General features: G+C 39.5%; 3 protein-coding genes across 18 annotated transcripts in view; 2 read left to right on the forward strand and 1 right to left on the reverse strand.

The window, feature by feature from the left end:
• The window catches only part of LOC124305775 (glutamate receptor ionotropic, delta-2-like), a 39,814-nt gene extending 37,927 nt beyond the window's left edge, over positions 1-1,887 (forward strand). For all 12 annotated transcript variants that reach the window (XM_046765564.1, XM_046765570.1, XM_046765569.1 and 9 more), the window contains one exon: positions 21-1,887. In XM_046765564.1, the coding sequence (XP_046621520.1) occupies positions 21-321 (301 nt within the window). In that variant the 3' untranslated portion in view covers positions 322-1,887. The remainder of the gene's footprint in view (positions 1-20) is intronic.
• On the reverse strand, positions 1,302-4,117 carry LOC124305779 (dynactin subunit 5). The gene is made up of 4 exons (XM_046765574.1): positions 3,908-4,117; positions 3,620-3,807; positions 2,424-2,535; positions 1,302-2,274 (listed from the first exon to the last, which is right to left on the reverse strand). The coding sequence occupies exons 1-4, from the start codon at positions 3,953-3,955 to the stop codon at positions 2,077-2,079; spliced, it is 546 nt and encodes a 181-aa protein (XP_046621530.1). The 5' UTR covers positions 3,956-4,117; the 3' UTR covers positions 1,302-2,076.
• Positions 4,118-4,894: 777 nt separating this feature from the next.
• On the forward strand, positions 4,895-18,901 carry LOC124305773 (protein PTHB1). 5 transcript variants are annotated; one of them, XM_046765550.1, is made up of 13 exons: positions 4,906-5,441; positions 5,585-5,673; positions 6,364-6,625; positions 6,776-7,029; positions 7,098-7,228; positions 7,703-7,883; positions 8,092-8,328; positions 8,426-8,665; positions 9,191-9,483; positions 10,874-11,038; positions 12,217-12,354; positions 15,093-15,288; positions 17,707-18,901. In XM_046765550.1, exons 1-13 carry the CDS (start codon positions 5,167-5,169, stop codon positions 17,736-17,738), a joined length of 2,493 nt encoding a protein of 830 aa, XP_046621506.1. In that variant the 5' UTR covers positions 4,906-5,166; the 3' UTR covers positions 17,739-18,901. The 5 variants fall into 5 exon arrangements, with proteins under 5 accessions (XP_046621509.1, XP_046621507.1, XP_046621508.1 ...); XM_046765549.1 differs by having other exon boundaries at positions 4,907-5,441; positions 6,361-6,625; XM_046765551.1 differs by lacking the exon at positions 17,707-18,901 and having other exon boundaries at positions 4,898-5,441; positions 6,361-6,625; positions 12,217-12,368; positions 15,093-15,282.
• The last annotated feature ends 1,815 nt before the right edge of the window (positions 18,902-20,716 follow it).

Consider the following 20,716-nt stretch of genomic DNA (forward strand, 5'->3'; position numbering starts at 1 on the left):
AAAATCATTCTCACTCGCAGGGCGCTGAAGTTACGCGAAAGCGGATTACAGACCCGTTACATAACACGATTATACTCAAAAAAGCCGACATGCAACGGTCACACCAGCTTCGTGAGCGTTGGCTTGATCGACGTTTACGCACCCTTCGCAATAATTGTTGGTGGCGTATTATTGTCGCCGATTGTTCTCTTATTCGAGTTCATCTGGTATCGACGAAAAGTGCAACGCGATGCTGCGGGGAAGAAATCATCCAATAAACGCAGCAGACATTCCTTCGAAGATTCTTCTGAGTGGTCGCAAAGTAGTAAAGTAATAAAGTAGTACAAAGTTATTCGCATAATAGGTCTCAGATTTGTCTTTTTTCCTAATTATTTGAAACTCGAATACTACACAGACTTATAATATCAGAGTCATATATCAACAACGATTAATTAAAACTTGTATCGCCAAAGGTAGCCATGTAAGACTATCGCATACTAGACAGCCTCATCATCAGAACTCCTCTTATCTACGATTAACTTTGTAAAATCTCGAGACGTACTTGGCGCGGTTATCTATCTACACACTCGTAAATTAAATTGTCGTACTATGAACGTAGAAAAAACTTTCTTGGTACATCTGTATCTATCAATTACTACAAACTCCGTTTTCTTTTTCGACTGTGTACAGGTTCGATCAAATGGTGTGATCAAACGCGAATTTTGGAGGTATTTTTTACCCAAGGGAACATTGATCGACAGTAAAAGATGAACAAGTATATATACAATCAGTCGCTGAATACTTAATTAATATTGCAAATTACACGCAAATTCTGCAGCTAAGAACGAATTGTATTTGCCTTTTTGATTTTGGATTATTTTCTATATTGGAATAACCTACATTTTTGTGACAGTATTCTACATTTTCAGCAAAACTGTCTTCTTCAAATGTCATCGGTCGAGATATTTTGAGAAAGCTACTTAAAATGGGTCCAAATTTGAACGATGAACTCGAATCAAAATCGAATTTATTAACGTAATATAACTGGCATTGAAATTCACGGGGAGATGGATTATTGAAGAAAAATGAAACAAGATTTGTGCACAAATTGACTTGCACAAGTGTACCAATATACATAAGACTTTTAATTTTACTGGTAAAAGTTCTTAGCGGGCGATAGCGTGTCACCATATTTGCCCAAGATTAAGAATTGCAACTATGTGCGGACAAATTGACGTTGACGGAACGTTTCTAGAAGCCTACTAGCACCCGTATACTGAGCCTCGCGCACGTTGTCAGAAGTATATTGTACGTTTTTTTGAATCGTTTTTTCACGTTTCTGAAAGTAGATTTTAGTAAGCACGTTTTAATGGACTTAGAAATACCGGGTCCATGAAACGACTAATATAAGTTGTAGAATTTACTCCAGTTGTCGCTAGTCATTGCCCAGTTATTCGAACATAAATTGACACAATTGAGAAAGGTCACAAAGTATGCTCAAGTATCTGCTTAATAAAATCTTGATAAAGAAAGATAACGATTGAATGCAGTACGCTCTCTCTTGTCTATGTAGGAAGTAAAAATATATGTTTTGGGTGCACATTTAAAAACCAGAAGTAACATTGTTGGTTGGTTTCAATTACGAACGAAACTGCAGTCGCATGTATTTCATATCACAATACCATTCGAATAATATATTCTTTCGTTATAAATAATAAATTAGTGGAAACTATACACGTACAGTAGTTAATATCGCATTGACACACGTTATTTTAACGCATAAGGAAACAATTCTGCCTAGCCCATTTCAATTAGTCACTGGATTAGTCACCTTTGTCGGATTGTGCTAAACACGTAAAATTAGCTTCGCGCGATGCGCTGATGCGATTTTATTGAAAGATTTTGCCCCAGCTCAATTCAAAAAGCATATCAAGTGTCTCGCAACACAAAGGGTACGGGAATGAGTTACAACTGTGTCCACTCACGTAAGTGTGAACGAGCAGATCGCAGAGATCGATGGATCGAGAGCAAAACACTCGTTAGATTACCGATACAATCAAGTTTCAAACCAGCTGTCAAGTGATGTAAGATTTGATTTTAAACTCTGGCTGGTAGAAAATGCTGATAATAATTCTTAGTGTAATCGAGCATCAAATCTAAGGTACACTCAGGCAAATCCTCTACGCAGGTAGCGGGATTGCCAGCAAATCGTGTGAACGAAGGCACGACAGTTTCCGGAGGCACCACAGCGCCATCCTCGATGAAGCAGCAGTCTTTCAAAATGCATCTCCTTCCCTGGAATTTATTCACGGTTTTAGCTTAAAGAAACATGAATGTAGATCGCGTCGAAATGAATACATCGAGTGATTTGAAATCGCGAATTATAAATGTAATTGTCTAAGCACGCCTTTCCTCTTCTCGTTGCATTATAAAAATATACGTACAATCAGAGCATCCTTTCCTATGTGAACGTAAGAACCAACGACTGCTGCATTAACAACTGCTCGCTCACCAACGAACACGTGATCTCCCATTTGAAGAGGGAAGAAGGCTACGCTGTGGATATCGTGTACGAAAAATTAAACTTTGTTCGTACGCAATCATGAGGAAGAGAAATTAAACTGGGGAACTTGCAGCCATGAGCTGTTTGTATTCAAAAGTATTGCATCGCTTTAGATGAATTATTAAACATTAAACCAATTGAATTGAAAATTAAACCAAAGCAGGAGGAGTGGTGTTCATCAGAAGTAGCGGTCGCTATTCAAATGAGTAATTTACTAGATTTTGTCAGAGGTCAACAGCCTACCATTTTCCAATAATTTGCTCTCCACATCTGGTTACAGATATCGATAGTGAAATGCATTGCGTTGAAGTACTAATGCAAAGTTGGTATGACATAAAATCGAATATCCGTCTTTGCAACGATGATTCTTATATTCTATAAACTTCTGTTAATTTGAAAAGATTGTCAACGAATGATTCAAATTAAGCAATGTCAATTTACTTAAAAATATATTAGTAAATCATAAGAAATTTGCTAAAGTATATACCGTTTGGAAGTCATTCTAATTGGAAATACAATATGAAGTTGATGCTAGCGATCAAAGTTGACGGTCACGTGCAGTAAACTTGTTATGAATATGATAATTCAGTAAGGTAATACGCAGGATACTCTGAAAATATTACTAGCTTTCCATAAGGTTTGATAAAATGTCGTTTGCTTGACTTATTTTAATGAAAACAGGAATTTTGGGTGTTAACTGTTACTGTTAGCTTTAACTTCATGAATATAACCACAACTTATCACTTCCAAAACAAACAGAGTTGATTAAATTCTATGACAACGTTTAAAAGATCCATGATCGACAATATAATTTATATTTTTGGTCGACGGCTCATATTTCAACTGCATCTAGCTGCGAGACGTGGTAACAACGCAACTGATTCCACCTTCCCTCTAAAGCAACTATTATACTATAAAAATGCGGAAATTCTAATAACAATTTTCAGTTCATGAACAGATGCCTTAATTTAAAATGTACACAGTAACCTGTAGGCCTAAAATTTGATACTAAAGAATCGCTGCTCGACAAACGTGTCGCAATTGTTAGAGATCAGTTTTGAAAATGGTACCGCTTACCCCTTGCTGAATTTTTTGAACGGAGGACGAATAACGACGTTCTTGCTGATGATGCAGTAACGGCCGGTTCTAACATTCGCCAGGTCACCTCTGATAATAGCGTCAGATTGAACGATAACTTTACCATGAAGAACTATGTTCTGTGATCCACAGAGCACTGTTTGCCTGCTCACTTTGTTACCCGAAGCCTGTTTAGAGAATTCATCAACATTCGGAATTTCAGATTGAGGTTAAAAGTTAGGTTATGTTAGGTTATGTCTCAAGGCTTCAGCTGTCAAATATACGAACCGTCTCGACGTATTCCGCCTTGTTGTAATAAATATCTTGAGGCTCCATATCGATGGTTTTTCTTTCAGCTGTTGTTTTGGCCGAGTATCAACTATTCACAATTACAACAACCCCGTTACCGAATTCTAACGATGACACAAGTTCCTGGCCTGGAAACACCCGGAAACGTCAGGAGCTAGGCGTGATTTTCTGACAATTCTGACGCGCGATAGTTCGATTAAAGAACGCCAGACGTCGCTGCCATCGACGAATCCATACGAATACACACGACATTACAGCGCCTGAAAATGCGTAATACGTTGTACACGGAAGTAACGCTAAGCGCGATATGTAAGGCGTTATTATCAATCATCGAAGTCGGTATTACGCAAGGATATCCAAAGAACAAATGATATTACTTAGTTTATTTATGTCTCAATCGGAACTTATAGCAGATCGTATTTTTTGTCAATGTAGTATCAATATACGAAATTTCTTGGTCTTCTGTAGCATTCCGATAGATTTAGCTACGAAGACAAATACATTTTGTATTCTTACAAAATTCGAGTATATTTCTTTTTTATCTATTTAGGCTTACTCCGATTTTCCTCCCTTCACCACTGGATGATCTATGGAACTTTTCGAAAGTAGAAATTAGGGTTAAAAGTAGACTCAGGTTTACAGTAAAAAGATGAAAACAATCTACTTATCTTACTTATGCAATAAATTATATAACACTGAAATAATGAATTCCACCAATAGCAACTCCGTCAAAGTCGCGTTGATTAAACAGAGAGGGATAACACAAGAATTTTTGGACTTGTTTCAACTTTTGTGCAACATTACAGAGAATCGATTCAATCATAATCAAATTACCGAGAAAAGCCTGAGCCAAATTAATATTTGGCACTAGCTTTCGCAGTTTATCATCTAAATAGACCAATTCATACACGTCGTGGTTTCAACAAAAAGAAGCTTTGTACCATAATTCAGATGCGGCTTATAGTTCGAAAATAAAATTGGTTGAGAGCTGAATTTTTTCCATTTTTACAAAATACAAGCGACAAATCTACTCCGGTCTCAATATCGAGTGGCGTGCAAAAAGGAATCCCTTACTGGATGTTTTGCCGCCTGTAACTATGACAACGAGGGCATTGTGGTGTACAGGTAAGAGGTGTCCAGGTACAAGTTGTGGCAGACATATCGATAGGATTATTCCGACAAAAAGAGTGCAGAAGCCGGTAACGTGACGTGGATCACCGAGTGTTCAACTGCAAAAAATGTCGCTATTTAAAACAAGGGAGTGGTGGAGAACGCATTGCGGCGAAAACGAGGCGTTCGACAATCACAGTTTGTTGGTAACCCCGTTGTTCGGACCTGACATTCACAACGTGATTATCGTCGGCAGCCACAACGGATACCTCAGAATTTATAAACCGTCGTCAAAGTGGATTGAAGAGGGAAAAACTTTGACTGGATACAAACCGACGGATCTAATTCTCGAATCGTCGCTAGAAAAACCAATCATTGATCTAAACGTCGGTAAATTTGTATCGTGAGTGAAAACAAAAGCATTAATTCGAAATATTGCACGATGTAATTATTTTCTGAGCAAAGAAAAAAAAAAGAAAAAATACACATTAGTTACGAAAAGAAAGGTTCATGCATTTGGAAATTCATATTATTCGATAATTTCAGCGGATCGCAAAATCTACACTTGGCGGTACTGTCTCCGTCAAATTTGATCGTCTACAATGTATCGATGATTGGCAACGCGGCCGATGAGGGTTTGTTGAAATTGAAATTAGAAAAATTTAAAGTAAAGTAGAAACGTACAAGGGAGAGGCATTGAAAACTCTGTGACAAATGTAGAGTTTGAGGGAATAACTTCACGTCAAGTTGGAAAAAAGAAAACGAAAGAAAAAGAATTTAGGATGTATGAAGAAGAACGCGTACAGAAGTCAGCCTGAACAATCAGCCATCGGAGATTGTTTAATGTGGCAAAGGATTTGGCCTCACTTGCAGTTTACACAGCGCTTTCACCGTCCGTGACATCTTTTAGGGTCAACAATATTTAAGCACTCCGAGCTGAGCTGAGCTGAGCTGAGCTGATCGTGAGCTGAGCGCGGCTGCGCAGCCGAGGGCTTTTAAAAGCCGTAGATATACATATACATTTATACATATACCTACGTATACGATATTTATTATGGCATGACTTGACATTTGTTGAATAATCCATAGAGTCACTCGTAAATCATCGTGTTTTACCTTGAGCCAACAAAGAATAGAATCCGTTAAAATTTTGAGGGTAATAACCGCGTCTATTCGCCACTGATATTGAACCGGCACCTTCGTTCGGTCCACCTCTCTCTGTCTCTCTCTCTTTCTCTCTCTCTCTCCCTCTCTCTCTCTCTATATATATATATTTCTCCGCGTTTCTCATTCGTCGGTTGCATAATTTTTAACCGTTGCAGAAGATCGGTGCGTTTTAAACATTGCCTATGAACACAATCTGAAACGTCTTGGAGCTACTTTGACGGTCGGACCATTCGGCGGTGTCCAGGGGAGGGATTTCCTCTGTGTACAATGCCTTGACGGAACGCTGCTGTTCTACGAGCAGGAAACGTTTACGTTCAGTTATAATTTGACAAACTATTTGTTGCCAACTCCTTTGATATACGTTGCCAAAAACGACGCGTTCGTAACCCTCAACTCTGGCTGGGTCTTTGAATGCTACAGGTTTGTCCCTCGAGTATGTTATCCGCAAACTTAAACCGATCGGCCCACGCGATTTTCGGCTTGGAGCCGTCGGCATTTCGGCAAACAAAGATCGTCGAAGCCTTAATTACTAAAAGCACAAACCCGGGTTTTTTTTTCACGCCTCTACAGGTACCAGCACATAGCAGAGTTCGACAAGAACAAAGAGAAGCAGCCATCCGAGCTCGGTAAAAGTCTTTACCCCGATTGGAAATACAACCTTGGCGAGGCCGTGATGGACGTTAAAATCGCAACTCTGAGCAGCGTTGAATTAGCGATAGTAGTGCTGGGCGAAAGAAGTCTTTATTGTTTGAAAGACGATTGTTCGCTGAAGTACACGAAGCGGTTCGATTACGCGGCTTTGTGTTTCCACGTCTACGTCGTAGGTGAGGAAAGAGATCCTTAAAGCGCTGCTAAATTCCCAATCTTGTAAACGGAAACTTTGATTTTCCAGAACCCGACGGCGTTCTGATGGTAATGACAGTCACCGAAACTAACACTTTGATGGTGTACGAAGGCACGACGCTGAGATGGACAGCGCAATTGCCCTTCGCTCCTGTAGCAGTGAACAGGGGAAATTTTCAGGTGATTTCATTTTGTTCGACGAATAATTTTTACAATTACAAAACACGAGAAGCTCACGGGGTATACCGACGACAATTATACCGGATAAAAAGTGATAGTGGCTGGTGAATAAAAACGCTAGCGATGAAAAAAAAAAATGAGTAGAAAAGTACCGCAACGATAAACGTACATAATTAACGACAACGGAAAAGCGAGATAAACTATACCTAGAACAGATAACGAACGACAAACGGACTAGGACAACAAAGTGCACAGACGTCGAGTCGGGTTATATGTATATATACTGACACGAGTCGGTATCAGCCTGTTGCTATTCTAATTGATGCGGCCATCTGCCATGCCAGCAGCCACAATGTGTCGCAATTAATTCATTTGCGTAATTATTCGCGTACGCGACGAAAAAAAAAGAAAAAAAAAAAAAAAACCTTGACGCGTAAAGACATATTAAATGGAAACTTTTGATACTCCCTGCAGCATCTGGAAGGCGTGATAGTCTTACTTTCCGACGAAGGTTCGCTGGAAGGATGTTTCCTGGGTACCGAACCTTCCCTGTTCGTAGCTCCCCCGGTATCCTGCACAAAAGATTTCAACTACGAAACGGCTGAGAGTGACGTTGCAAAGTACAGAAAAATGCTCCAGAAATCAGCGGCTTCAGGTAACTGATAGAAATCTTTAAAGTGAAAGTAACTTTCTGATCTGTGGAACCGTTTCGATCTGCGATACGCAAGGTTACCACTAAACGGTGAATGGTTATTTGGAAAAATTCACCAAGTCGAGACAGCATCGAATTCATCGTCACCAACAGACATTTCCAATCGGCTACCCTTCTCATTTCTCATACCTACGACACCTGCTTGTCGCAGACAGTTCCCTGACCAACGCCACTGCCGAATCGGAGATAGGCATATCCGTATGGATATCACCTCATCTGGAGCCTTGTCCGTTCAACGAGGAACTCGCCGTCGAAACGGAGAAACACTCGATGTGCCGAGTGTCGGTGGAATTGATACCTTACGCACCGTTGCGGCAAGTTCAAGTCAGCTTCGAAGTTCACGATCCTCTGATCGTCAGGGCGGATTATCACGAGATCGCTAATCTGTGTGAGCGAGAGTTTCACGTTGCGTTACGAACGATATAGGAAGGCAAAAACCCGACCGAACGCTTGAGTAACGAATGCTTTTAAACTCCGGTTCCAAGGTGATCGACATCTGGCACAGTCGGTAATTCACATGGGCGACAAAGCCGTTCCGGCGTCGTTGGAAACCGTGGTTACGGTAACGTACGAGAATAGTTTTGGGGCGATAAGAGTACTGCAGAGAAAAGCTCAGGTGCCCGTAAGACTGGTGGCGAAACTCTGTCCTCCTGAGAGCGGTTCCTCGTTCTCGATAACCGTGAAATCGGACGAGCCGATCGTCAGTCTGAGTCAACTGTTTCCCGGTAAGTTTCACCGATATACACTGAGAGAAATTTTCATTTCCGGTTACCGCTCGGTCCTTAACTATTTTCATTTTTTACCACAATCGAAAAATGTAGTTCCGGATAGAAAATGAAAATTAGTTTTCTAGCCGTTACCGGAAAGTCTAGTATCCGTTGCTATTCTTCCTCATTACGATTATTTAAAATAAAATTCAATGCTCGTGCAACGATAAATTGAGGTTAAAGCCTTGTTTAACTAAAAAAGTAGAGTACCTAAACCTCAGATACTGATTTTGCGTTGCGATTAGCAAAAAAGGATCGACGATAGCGCAAACAGTTTTTGTTAACGACACCTGTTTTACTCAATTTTTCTATTCACCGTAAGAAATGAAATTGTTTTCTCAGTGTGCGCGTATATCTTCGTTATTTCCAAATTTAAATTCATCCGCTATCCGGCTTCGCGGTATCTCGTCGAAGAATTTCCACCGGACTCGTCCCGCAACGACTCGCAAGCTCTTCTCATTGACGTTAATGATTGCCCGACAGAGTTCATCGGCGAGGAGGCGACTCTCGGTCGTAACAACAACGCAATAGGATTGCAATACTTGTACACGGGAACCGTGGTGTCTATAGCGTCGGGAACGTCGTCGAACAGATACCGTCTTCAATCGGAGGACAGTCTGGCTGTGGGACCGGTTGGCAGGCAGTTAATAGCCCGTTTGAATGGTTATTATTCGAGGAAACAATGTAACTGTGTAACGAGCCAAGTGCAGCTGCAAATTCTGAATGCTCACATAGACGTTCACTTTGCGTCCCGGCAGGAAGTGAGAAGAATCAAGGTGCGTAATATAGTGAGCGTCGTCTTGGCTCTGCCGGCAATGCTGCAATTTAAATATAGATCTATACAAATCGCGTAATTACATGAGACTCACGCGATAAGTCCCTGCTTTCATTGCCGGTCTAACTAGCCTCAGCTGTACAACAACGCGTAGTCGAGAGTACAAAAGGAATCTGATTTATAGATTGGATGTAAGCGATTCGGTCGGTTCGAGTCTTCGAGAAGTTTTCTTTAAACGGCGAACTTCATTGTGTCCCGATAAACGAGACGTTGTTGATTGTTGCACGCCTGAATGATTCTTTTTCTCGTTATTGTATCTCCCGGATATTTTTTCATTTTCTATTTTTTTCTATTTTTTTTTTTTTTTTTTTTTTTTTTATCTCAACCATTACTTTCGAATTTTCAAAATTAAAATTCACAATACACGCCAACGAGAAGTCGTTAATGAGAATTCGCGTCTTTTACTTTTTAGATCGAACGCGTCATCCGCGTGTAATTTGTTACAACTCTTTGCAGGTTTCGTGTTATATTATACAACAATCGTGTTATTAACATCGAAGCCAGTCCGGTGTTATCGAACCTTTTGACACGCACACATATATGTATAAACATATATATGCATTCGTACGAAACACCCACACGAGCACGCATCTGGGAACGCATAATGCAATTAGAACGTGGAAAAGGGGGAGGAAGACAGAGAGAGAGAGAGAGAGAGAGAGAGAGAGAGAGCGGATCTACGTCTCGTCGGTAATAATCGATGCTGTTTACGATGCACTCATCGTATATGTTATACGTACGGATGAGAACGGCAGTAAATTACTCGGGGATATGTTATGAACCGAGTGACATCTTCTTTGGTGGCATATTGTGAGATCGACGGCTAAGTCAGTGACTTACTGACTGACACCAAGAGACACGTGTTACTTGCGATTATAATTACCGAGATTTTTTCGTTCAGTTCAATCAACTCCGAAGAAGCCTATTTCCACGGATCATTTGTTTATCTTATCGTTGAACGAAAATATTTCATTTTCTCTCCCCCGTCTCTTCGTCATCGTTTCGTAGACAATTCCAACCGCATAGCCTAGTCTCCTCCCCCTCCTCCTCGATCGAATCTTATCTGTCTGTAATACGCGATGCGCATGCATTAATAATTCTCATTCGCAATTTAGCGCTGTGATTTTTATTTTTATTTTAATTTTTTTTTTTTTTTAATCTTCTTCCCGTTCCACGTTATACACGAATCCTGTTCATTTTGATTGCATGGCGGAGAATCAAAATTCCACCCAATACCGGTTACGGTGAAATCAATAACAGTTTTGATCAGAGCATAAGGATTTTTTGCTTCGCGGTAATATGCACCTGATGAATTATTAATAAGTACACAGGAGGCCCTCGATCTGCTGGCAACGCAGCTGAGAAATATCGAGAAAAAAATGGTTTACAACTTTAAGGAAAGATCGACCAGATCGTTAAAATCGTTGACGTTTTTATTGGACGACACGTTCGATATGATGTTTACGCTTCTGGATGATCTTAAGGATGCCCAGCTGGTGAGTATGCAAAGAGAAGTAAGAGAAAATATGGAGAAAAAGAAAAAAATATGCATGAACAAGGTAAAAAAATCTTATCCAGGTGTCCGCGTAACATTCGTGAACCACAGACCTTACTTCACTGTATAATAAAATTTATTTCTATCGTATAACATTAACGATTGCGATAAATTGAAATCGCCGTTTCACTGTGGCACTGTAGGTACGTGCTTAAAAGTTTCTTTCGCAACCCCATTGTAATCGGATTGCGTTTCGAAATGACGGAAAAATGTGAATAGTTCAAAAATTCAATGTCAAAAGATTCTCTCGAGACACGCACGGGTTTTTCAAAGGTAGAATCGGGTATTGTAACTATTAAAGCGTGTGTACAAGAATATACACAGGATTTTACGTAAGCAATTTATCGTGTGTACTCAAAGTTTAATCAGTGTTATTCCAGCGAGATAAGTATAGTTTAATAAAAAACGATCACCCGAGTCAAATTTGAACACAAATGTAACGCGTACGTCGTGACTCTTCTTGTGGAATGTTTTCAGTGATTGTATGTGTATTAGGGTGTTTCAGAAAAAAAATGATTTACGATTTTACACCGTGGTACCCCCTAAAAAGTTTGTTTGGGTTCAAAGAAGAATTCTGTGAAAAGATGAGCGTTCTAAGTTACGTGCGAAACCGCGCTCATTTGATTTTTCACTTTTTTAAAAATTTTCTTCCAATTTGTGAAGAAAAACGTTGTAGCATTTCAATAATTATTTTTTTCCCGACATTTGTATTCATCCCAAAGATCACGATCCGTAACACAAGAATATATCAACCGTGAATCTTATTCCCCTAACAATAAGTTAAAAGTTCATATTGAATAATAACTATTTTATGAGATTGAATTAATAACGAAAAAGTTGTCGATTACACTTCTCAAACATCAACCGGAGACTTGATATTACAAGCGTGGCTTTTTTTCCCGACATATATTGATATTACGATTGATCCAAGCGATAGAAAAAAATGTGAAATTATAAATGAAAAGTCGCAAATAATCTTTATCCGAAACAACCTGATACATACATATTTATATATGGTGAAGATTTTTACACGTTGATAAACTTTGTTGTTTTTATTATATGTTTCATTCACAGCTGACATCTACCGAAATACCGTTCCCAATTTTATTCTCATTTCAGAAACAATTTCGAAGTGAGAAAAATCTGGAGCGAGCGATTTCCTCCTTGCTGTTATTATTGCAAACAAATGTAAGCGATGATAAATACGCGTTAGTTGAGTCAGCGATCGGATTCACGCCGCAGCTGCACAGCGATATTGTACGTATGTATGCGTACGTAAAATTTACAGTCTAATTACCGCTTTATCATTAAATTTTCTTTATTTTTATCGTACACGCAGAGGCAAATACACGTGTATAAACTTGGAGATTACGTGCATTAAACTCGCGTGTCCTTTGTCAAGGCAGGCGCTGGCGAATCCCGACTGTTGTTGCATACACGTACACACCTATTGCATACACCTAAACATTCTCAAAGATCGCAGTTGTACTCTTGAATTTATCACCAAGCCAGTCGACTGCGATGCACTCTTTGACTAACGATAAATACGCGTTTAATGCCGCGGCAGCTGCTGTTGCACGCTTCTGCGGATCGTCGTCTATTCGCATTACGATTAGACGCGTTTTACTTGTAACAGAAACACGGTAACAGGCAAAAGTCTCGGCGCGGGATTGTTTCTAATTTTTAAACGTCAAATCACTTTTCATACTCTTGGATCGCGTGTTACTTACTATTGACGAGAAAATAAATTCACTTGTTTTACAGGCTTTTCGATTTCATATTATACGAAGTAGAAACAATTGAAATGAAAATAATGTTTGGGAAATAACAGGATTTTGGAAATTATTCCGACATACTTTGGAAAATATTTAATATGCAGGGTGATTGAAGTTGGGATAATTTTTAATAATGCAAGCTTTTTTAAAAATATTTGAATAGAAGCCTTTTCGTTTGCTTCGCTACATCTGTTATTTACGAGCGAACATTTATTAATAATTCGCCAGAACTTCATCCCTTGCCATTTGAAATAAAATTTTCAAACACGAATAGCTCGTACACGCGATTTAATAATTGGTTATAAAAATCAGTGATCTTTGAATGACTGTACGTGAACCGCGGTGTTATTAAAAATTGTTTCAAGCCGGTGAGCGATAAAGGCGTTATCATCGGCACAGCGTAGAATAAGTACGGAGGCGTAATTCTTATCTTTGGAATCATTCAAGTTGTAGATTCGTTTGAAGAAGCCGACACCGTTCGATGCAAATTGCTCCTCCGATTTAATCTCGTAGGATCTAATTCTAGTGCAGCCGCCTTTTCCCTCTCTCTCTCTCTCTCTCTCTTTCCCTCTAGCTTTACCCTGCTCTTCCCTCCTTCCGATACATTTTCTTCGCCTTAAGGTACCTCGCATCCTCTCCTTGAGACCCTCGCGATCCTTCAATATTCGTACAAATATTGTTTATTCAAGAGGAGAAAGAAAATCAGACGATAGGTTAGCGCGAGAAATGAATCACGAAAGATTCCGTACACTCAGAGAAATTTTTAGTTCCGGTTAGCGCTCGGTCCTTAACTATTTTCATTTTTTACAACAATCGAAAAATATACTTCTAGGTACAAAATGAAAATTAGTTTTTCCTTCTCATTACGATCACTGTTGCTATATTTTCTTGCAACCGTTGCGAAAATTTAACGCTCGTGCAACGATAAATTGACGTTAAAGCCTCGCTTAACTAAAAAAGTAAAGTAAACCTCAGAAACTGATTTTGCGTTGCAATAACCAAAAAAGGATCGACGATAGCGCAAAATGGTTTCGCGTACCTCGTTTTTACTAATTCCAACAATATTCAAACAGTTTTTATAACGATACCTGTTTTACTCAATTTTTCCAGTTACTGTAACAAATGAAATTTTTCTCAGTGTAAATTCAAACAAAAATCTGAACGTAGAATCAAACCCAGTGTTCGCTGGAATAAAAAAAGAGAAAATGAGAAAGAATTGCAAATCGCAGATCTTAGAGCCAGTGTAATTCATTACGTATATCCTGCAATGTATAATGTGTGAGTCTGTACAGCGTACAACTGGCGAGTAGGTACCGAGTATTTATTGATTATTTATCTCACCGAAGAAAGTTGGTTTAAAGATATAACCACGGGAAGCAAGTTTCGTGATTATTTTTCTTTCCGTCATCCTTCTTGCAAACAGACATGATAAAGATAATTCCATGCTGCGCAGCTGGCCTCGTGTAATAACAACGATATTGCAATTATAGAATCCGAATGTACCTACGCGATGAAGTTCGAAGCGCCCGGAGTTATCCAAATCTTTGGAAAATAGTTCGCCAGGTGTTTCGTACCTTCCTCAATTTTTCTCGCTCTATCTGTTTTTTTATTTTTTTTTTTTTTATCTCTTCATCATCGGCAGGTATATACTTAACATACTTACGTAGGTATATCTGGGCTACGTTAAGCGGCTGGATAAATTTATTTATCTAAACGGGCGTTTTGATTATTGTAGTATCGTAATTTTTTGCCCACTTGAAAAAAAGCCAACGATATTCTCTAAGAAGTCGTAAACTACCCATTTAATAGACCAAACACTGTTATACAAAGATCGGCTCTACGAAATCATTTTTCGTTTACACGCACCTTTATGCTAAAGCGTTCAAAAAGTTATACACACATGCCTAACGTTTCGTCGTAAACTGGAACTTGTAAGAAGTGTATACTTTCGAAATACCATTAAACAAACTATCCCGCCAAATTGCGAATCCACGCATCCACGGAGTCGTTTATATACGTTTATAATCAGATATATGTATATATATATGTATGTATGTATGTACTCAAACTCTGCAGTCCTTCATTCTTCGTTTCATCTTTTACGACCAACGATCTATAACGTGGATAACTAATTGCCAACGAAGTTTGAAGAAAAATCGTCCGCTCAAGCCGGGGAGAAGGAATAAAAAATTTATATAACGAGGCCGAAAAATTTCGCAGGATTGGGAAGAAATCGCCGACGCAGCGGTTTCCAGCGCCTTGCGTTCAAAAATGAGAAAATCTGACAACGAAATGTTGCGAACGGTCGGTGAATTGGAGCCGATAAAGGACGTGACGAAACTGAAAAAACGCATCGCTCACCTCGTCGAAAGATTAACGAAAGATACCGACGACTCCGTCGGCTCGAGTGCATCAGGTAATTTTGAATATGTGAAAATTGTACGGTTTGAAAACTTCGCTCATATATTGAAATTTTCACTTTTCTTTCTGCACTCTCTCTCTCTCTCTCTCTTTGTCTGTCATTTTTCTTTTTTGCGCGAACATCAAACGATCAATCCGTACAATTGCAGATCATAATTACGGAGCAAAAAAGAAAGGGGATAATTTTTTTCTCCCTCCTATAAACGATGCAGATGATGATAATTAAGGAGGCAGTATTTTAGTACTTTAAATTGTGTTAAAAACACAAAATGTTTTGACGACGCACTTTTCGCTCAATTTATTTCCGCCGCAGCCCTTCGCCGTATAATATACGACACGCGACATACGTATAATTGGGAGCGGTTTAGTCTGTGTGATAGTATTACATTAATTGTCGAGAATTTATTAAGTGAATCGGAAACAGAGTCGGGAGCTTTTGATATTAAAAGAAGTAGGAGTTGAAGAAATAAGAAGAAGAAGAAAAAAAAAAAACCATCTATAAACACTCGTAACGATCAGACACGCGCGCAACACGCGTATATATTATACCTATAATATCGTACCTGTACAACACACGGTATATATATATATATATATATATATATATATATATATATATATATATATATATATGTATTACGTATATCGGTTTGATGGTGAATGCCTGCCTAAAGCACATAAGCGGGGCGAATATTTATTATAACCGCGATCGTTTCAAACAGTTTCAAAGACTTCCAACGGTCGTTCGATATGCTTCTTTACATTACGTGTTATTACAAATTCTTACCGAATCCCGTTACGATTATACGTATTTTATTACCATTGTACAACAAGAGAGGCAACGCGATTTCGTTTCTTTCTTTTTTTTGTTTTTTCTCTTTCAATATTCTCCATCTTATTTCTTATATCAATAATATTATACCTATCCGCACGTAATGTTGCACAGATGTTGAGCCCGTAGCTCAAGTTTGAGTATCGCGAGTAATACGATTCCGCTAGTCGAGCGAACTTGCTTACATCTTACGCGCACCATCTACATGTGTGTGAAAATAATGTGTATGATTGTATAACTGTTAGATTATTTAAAGTAGAGACAAGATTTGTGAAATTCGGTTATCTTAATACAATTTGAATGGAAATTTAACAGCGGTTCTGTTTTCACGGTACTTAACGATGGATTTTTATTTCCAGTATTTTTACCAATTCCCAGGGATACATAGAAAAAGAAACGGAAAAAAAGGAAAAAGAAAAAAAAAACTAAAAAACTTTCCAAGAATGTTGCAGAGTTCGAATTATCCGGCACAAATTTTATTTCCATCTTTTTTTTTTTTTTCCACTCTCCTCTTTTTCTACCAATTTGACTTGGAGTAAAATTCTTGATACCACTTACACGTTTTTTCCGTACACAAAGAACTCGTTTTTATGATGGTAGAGTGAGTCTGCAAATGCGCATGCGGAAAAGACCGCTTTCAAGTACTCAGAGGTAAAAGTGGTCCTTTCTGCACTGCGCGCATGCGCTGTCGCGGACAGATCTGGCGTTACGCGACCCTAACCTCAATTTCGTGTTTCGTGAAAAAACGCGCAACATACTCTTGTTGTATTAGGAATCGTGCGTAACAAGAAGGCAACGGTATTTTCGCTTCGCGTATTTTCAATATTCGTCTTCGACTTCACCTACGACTGATATTGCAAACTTACGCTCAGCCCGAAAAGACCGAGTTTGCCTCCTTGTTAGACAATGTACTATTTCTCCACGTCGCTGCATCGTGCACTATATGGTTAAACTGGTTTTAACGTTACCGAAAAAGACAAGATACATTCAAGAAAAATGAAACATTCTCGATAGCTATTGCAAAGAAATATAAGTATGGAAAGAGAAAGCATATTTCAATCTGGTTCTTTTTTGTTTAAACACAATTTTTAAGGATTAATTGTTTGCTACGCTGATTCGTTTTCTTTTTCGTCTCGCAATGTTTGCTCAAAGATTAGGGAGGTTGGTTGGCCAAAAATTCATACTTCTGATTAACTTTATTACGAGATCAACGTACTGCATTGAGTATTAAACAAGTTATTATGACAAGAAGCTTTAGATACCGATGCTTTGTTCGAAGCCTAATAGACTTGTTCTACTTCACTCTACGTTGCCTCATTTTATTCAAATAGAAGACTATTTTAGGTATACAAATTTATTGAAACACTTTTTCCTCTACCAAGTTAATACCGTTAAATATTTAATTTTCCATCTGTGCCCCTATATCGATAATAATCAACGAATTACGATATCGCATCGACTGCTGGAAAGAAAAAATCTCGCAACCAAATTGGCTAAAACTGTCGATTCTTGGTCAAAGTTCCTTATCCGCTTGACGGAATTTCCATGACTGCACCAAGGAAAATCGAACCATTATTTCAGGGAGACTGGAAGACGTGGAGGAGGTGGCTTGATGAATGATCTTCAGGAAATGACAAACGGATAGAGACACAAGGGAGAGGTTATCCCGAACTGGAAGGATCACAAGGAGTTTAAGAGCATTCCAGGCCCACCGCACGCCTAACTTTAAGCCTCGAGGAACAAACGCGAAGGCAAAACTCCACCGAGTGTATAAACTGCTGCCCCGGCAGCCGGCGATGAGGTTGAGGCTGAAACACCATGAAGCATCGGCATCGGCGTCTGTATTACCACTCTTCGCAGCGAGTATTAGTTAAAGCAGAAGAAGAAGACAATCGGTTCCTAAGGAGGTAGTCGGGCATCATCCTGACCTGCACCGTCGGATTTTTTTCCCTTTTCTTTTAGTCTCATTCCTTTTTATCCTCATTCTCCGGCTTATTTCTTCCTTTTGTTTCTTGCGCGAGGATATATATTAGGGAACAGGTATATATATATGTATATATGTATATATATATATATATATAAGAGATATGCCTCGTTCCCGGAGGTTCAGACCTCACCCCCCGGGCGTTTGACGCTTTCCCTGAGCATTCGGACGAGGCTCAGCTATTTCGTTATCCACAAACCGCACCCACGATAAGCTAATCGAGTGCTCGAAAGATGGGCACCCTTGATGCGAGCCCTTCCCGGATTTACCCGCGGGAACCAGTCGCAGACGAAGCAGAATGTGAAAGGCGTTCAGGACTGCGTGATTCGTAAAGACCCGAACTAGTCTAATCTTCGAATTGCGCAGAACTGACAGTTCGTGGCTTTCCATCGGATTGAAACGACGAATCAAATTATCAAAAAAATTTATCGCATAATATAGATTATAAGTTAGGTATAAGACAAGTTAGATGTAAGTTAATTTTTAATTTCCATTCGCAAACGAAGTAAATGGAACCAACGCACGGACAAGTGTATAAACATTTTAGTACGCATTCCATGTAGTGCGATGAAATTACAATACCGTTATTGAAATTAAAAACAGACGGAAACGTGTAACAATACCAGTGTACTATACTACTTCAATTTTAATAAATTCAATACAGCGCCTACGGAGATTTTAAAGACTCAAATAAATTTCAGATTACACGATCGGAACGATAAAGAGATTGAAAAGATTGACTTTGTTTGTATCCAAAGTTCCTCGATCTTTTTGAAAATAAAAAACGAAGAGACCGACGCACACATGTATACAACACGTGAAAATACCTCGGCGGGTATCCCATCCTATCCTATCCTTCCAGGTTTTAAGTGCCGCGGGAAGTATTTTGCGGTAAGTTCTTTGCCGTTGGAAGGAAGAAGGGCGTGCAGGGGGCGGGTGAAGAGATGAAGAAGGAAGGGGCCGAAAACAAGCGAGGTTTTGAGAAGTGGGTTTCTCGCAGGTCTGCCGAGTCCCATCGTGACCGATACTTAAACGTAATCAAAAGAACAAAGAGAACGAAGACACGATTTTTCCCCCTAAGGTCCGGCTCTTCTTCCTCCTCCATGACAAACGGTAAGTGGGTAGCATCTCAAGAAGCGCACTGTTGTCACAGGTATAAACATTCTTCCAACCGCCGCTCCGTGTCTCACCGATCCTCGAATTTCTCGATTTACGCCATATCCGGTCCTGCCAAGAGCAATTCATGGATACTACGCAAGGAGACCAAACTCCACGTAAACAAATATCTGCCTAACGTAAGACGCCACTTACAGCGTTCCTTGTGCACCGAAGACAGTGGAAGGAGTACAAGGCGGCAGTTTGAATCGAACACTTTCCGCCGATCTCATTGGAAGATCATCGATCGTTCGATCCTTGGCATCCCTGCAACCAATGACACTTCGGTGAAAAAGGAACACCAGCGAAAAGTGAACCCAATGTGCGAAGTTTTGTCAATTTTTCCAATGCAGTTCGGTCTCTTTGTGCAGTGTCCGTGGAGCAATTCCTCGAAGATGGTGGAGGATGAGGAGGCTTCGATTTATCGAAGGTTACGGAGTTACAGTTACCGGAGCTCTTGGTACGCAGCGATTAGCGATGATTGTATCTAAATGTGCTGATTTTCTAAACCGTTGCGACGCGTTTCCAGTCCGAAACGGATCGGTAATCGTTAAATTCCCCGGTAAGATATCGCCGGAAGCCATTACGGCACTTGATGTCAGGAATCTGTGAGTTCCGCAGGGCGTTTTCCAATCCGCCAAGAGAACCACTGTATGTCAATTCGGTTCGTCTCTCAGGGTAAATCGACCGAAACTGCCTCCTCTCTGCGTAGAATGGAGATGAAAGAACGCGGGCTCATTCATTTGGAAATCAAGTGAATGATTCCTATTCATTCACGTTGATTCCGAGTTATTTCTATTGATCCATACCCTGACTTGTGGTTTTCATTGATTTCCATCGCACACCGAGTAACTTCCAGTGATTTCCAATCACTTTCGAGCCTTCCAGGCAACTTTCAGTGATCTACGGATTGGATGGAATTGCCGAAAATTACATCAAATCGCTAAAAATCATCAAGAACGCCGGAAAAATCAATCCGTAAATCACTGAACTGGAAGTGAACGAAAGCAAGACTTGAATAACGATTTACATGATTCGCAACGCTTGTCACGCGATTTAACCAACTCTATCATATCCAGATTTCGATTAATTCTCAATGATTTCTAATGTGCACAATCATAATTATTTTTTTTCTCTTCTTAATTTCAAAATCCCCCCCAAAAAAAAAAAAATTGCGCCTCTCGCAAAATTACTATGCTCGGAAAGAAGATTCGCGCGTTTCAAGAGCAAACGAAGCCACTTTTCGAGATTAATTTTTCCGCTGTATTTCCATTGCACATTATCATCCAATCGCAGTATACTTCGACCGTATAGCGAAACGCCTTTAATTAGAGATACGAAACATCGGATCCGTACGATTATATCCGCATTGGGAAAAAAGGAGCGCGATTATGGGAAAAAATATTCCAACTAAAGCCTCCGGCGTGTTCCGTTTATCGTATGACGTTGGTA

Source organism: Neodiprion virginianus, chromosome 5, assembly GCF_021901495.1.
Source record: "Neodiprion virginianus isolate iyNeoVirg1 chromosome 5, iyNeoVirg1.1, whole genome shotgun sequence".
Taxonomy (NCBI): Eukaryota; Metazoa; Arthropoda; class Insecta; order Hymenoptera; family Diprionidae; genus Neodiprion; species Neodiprion virginianus.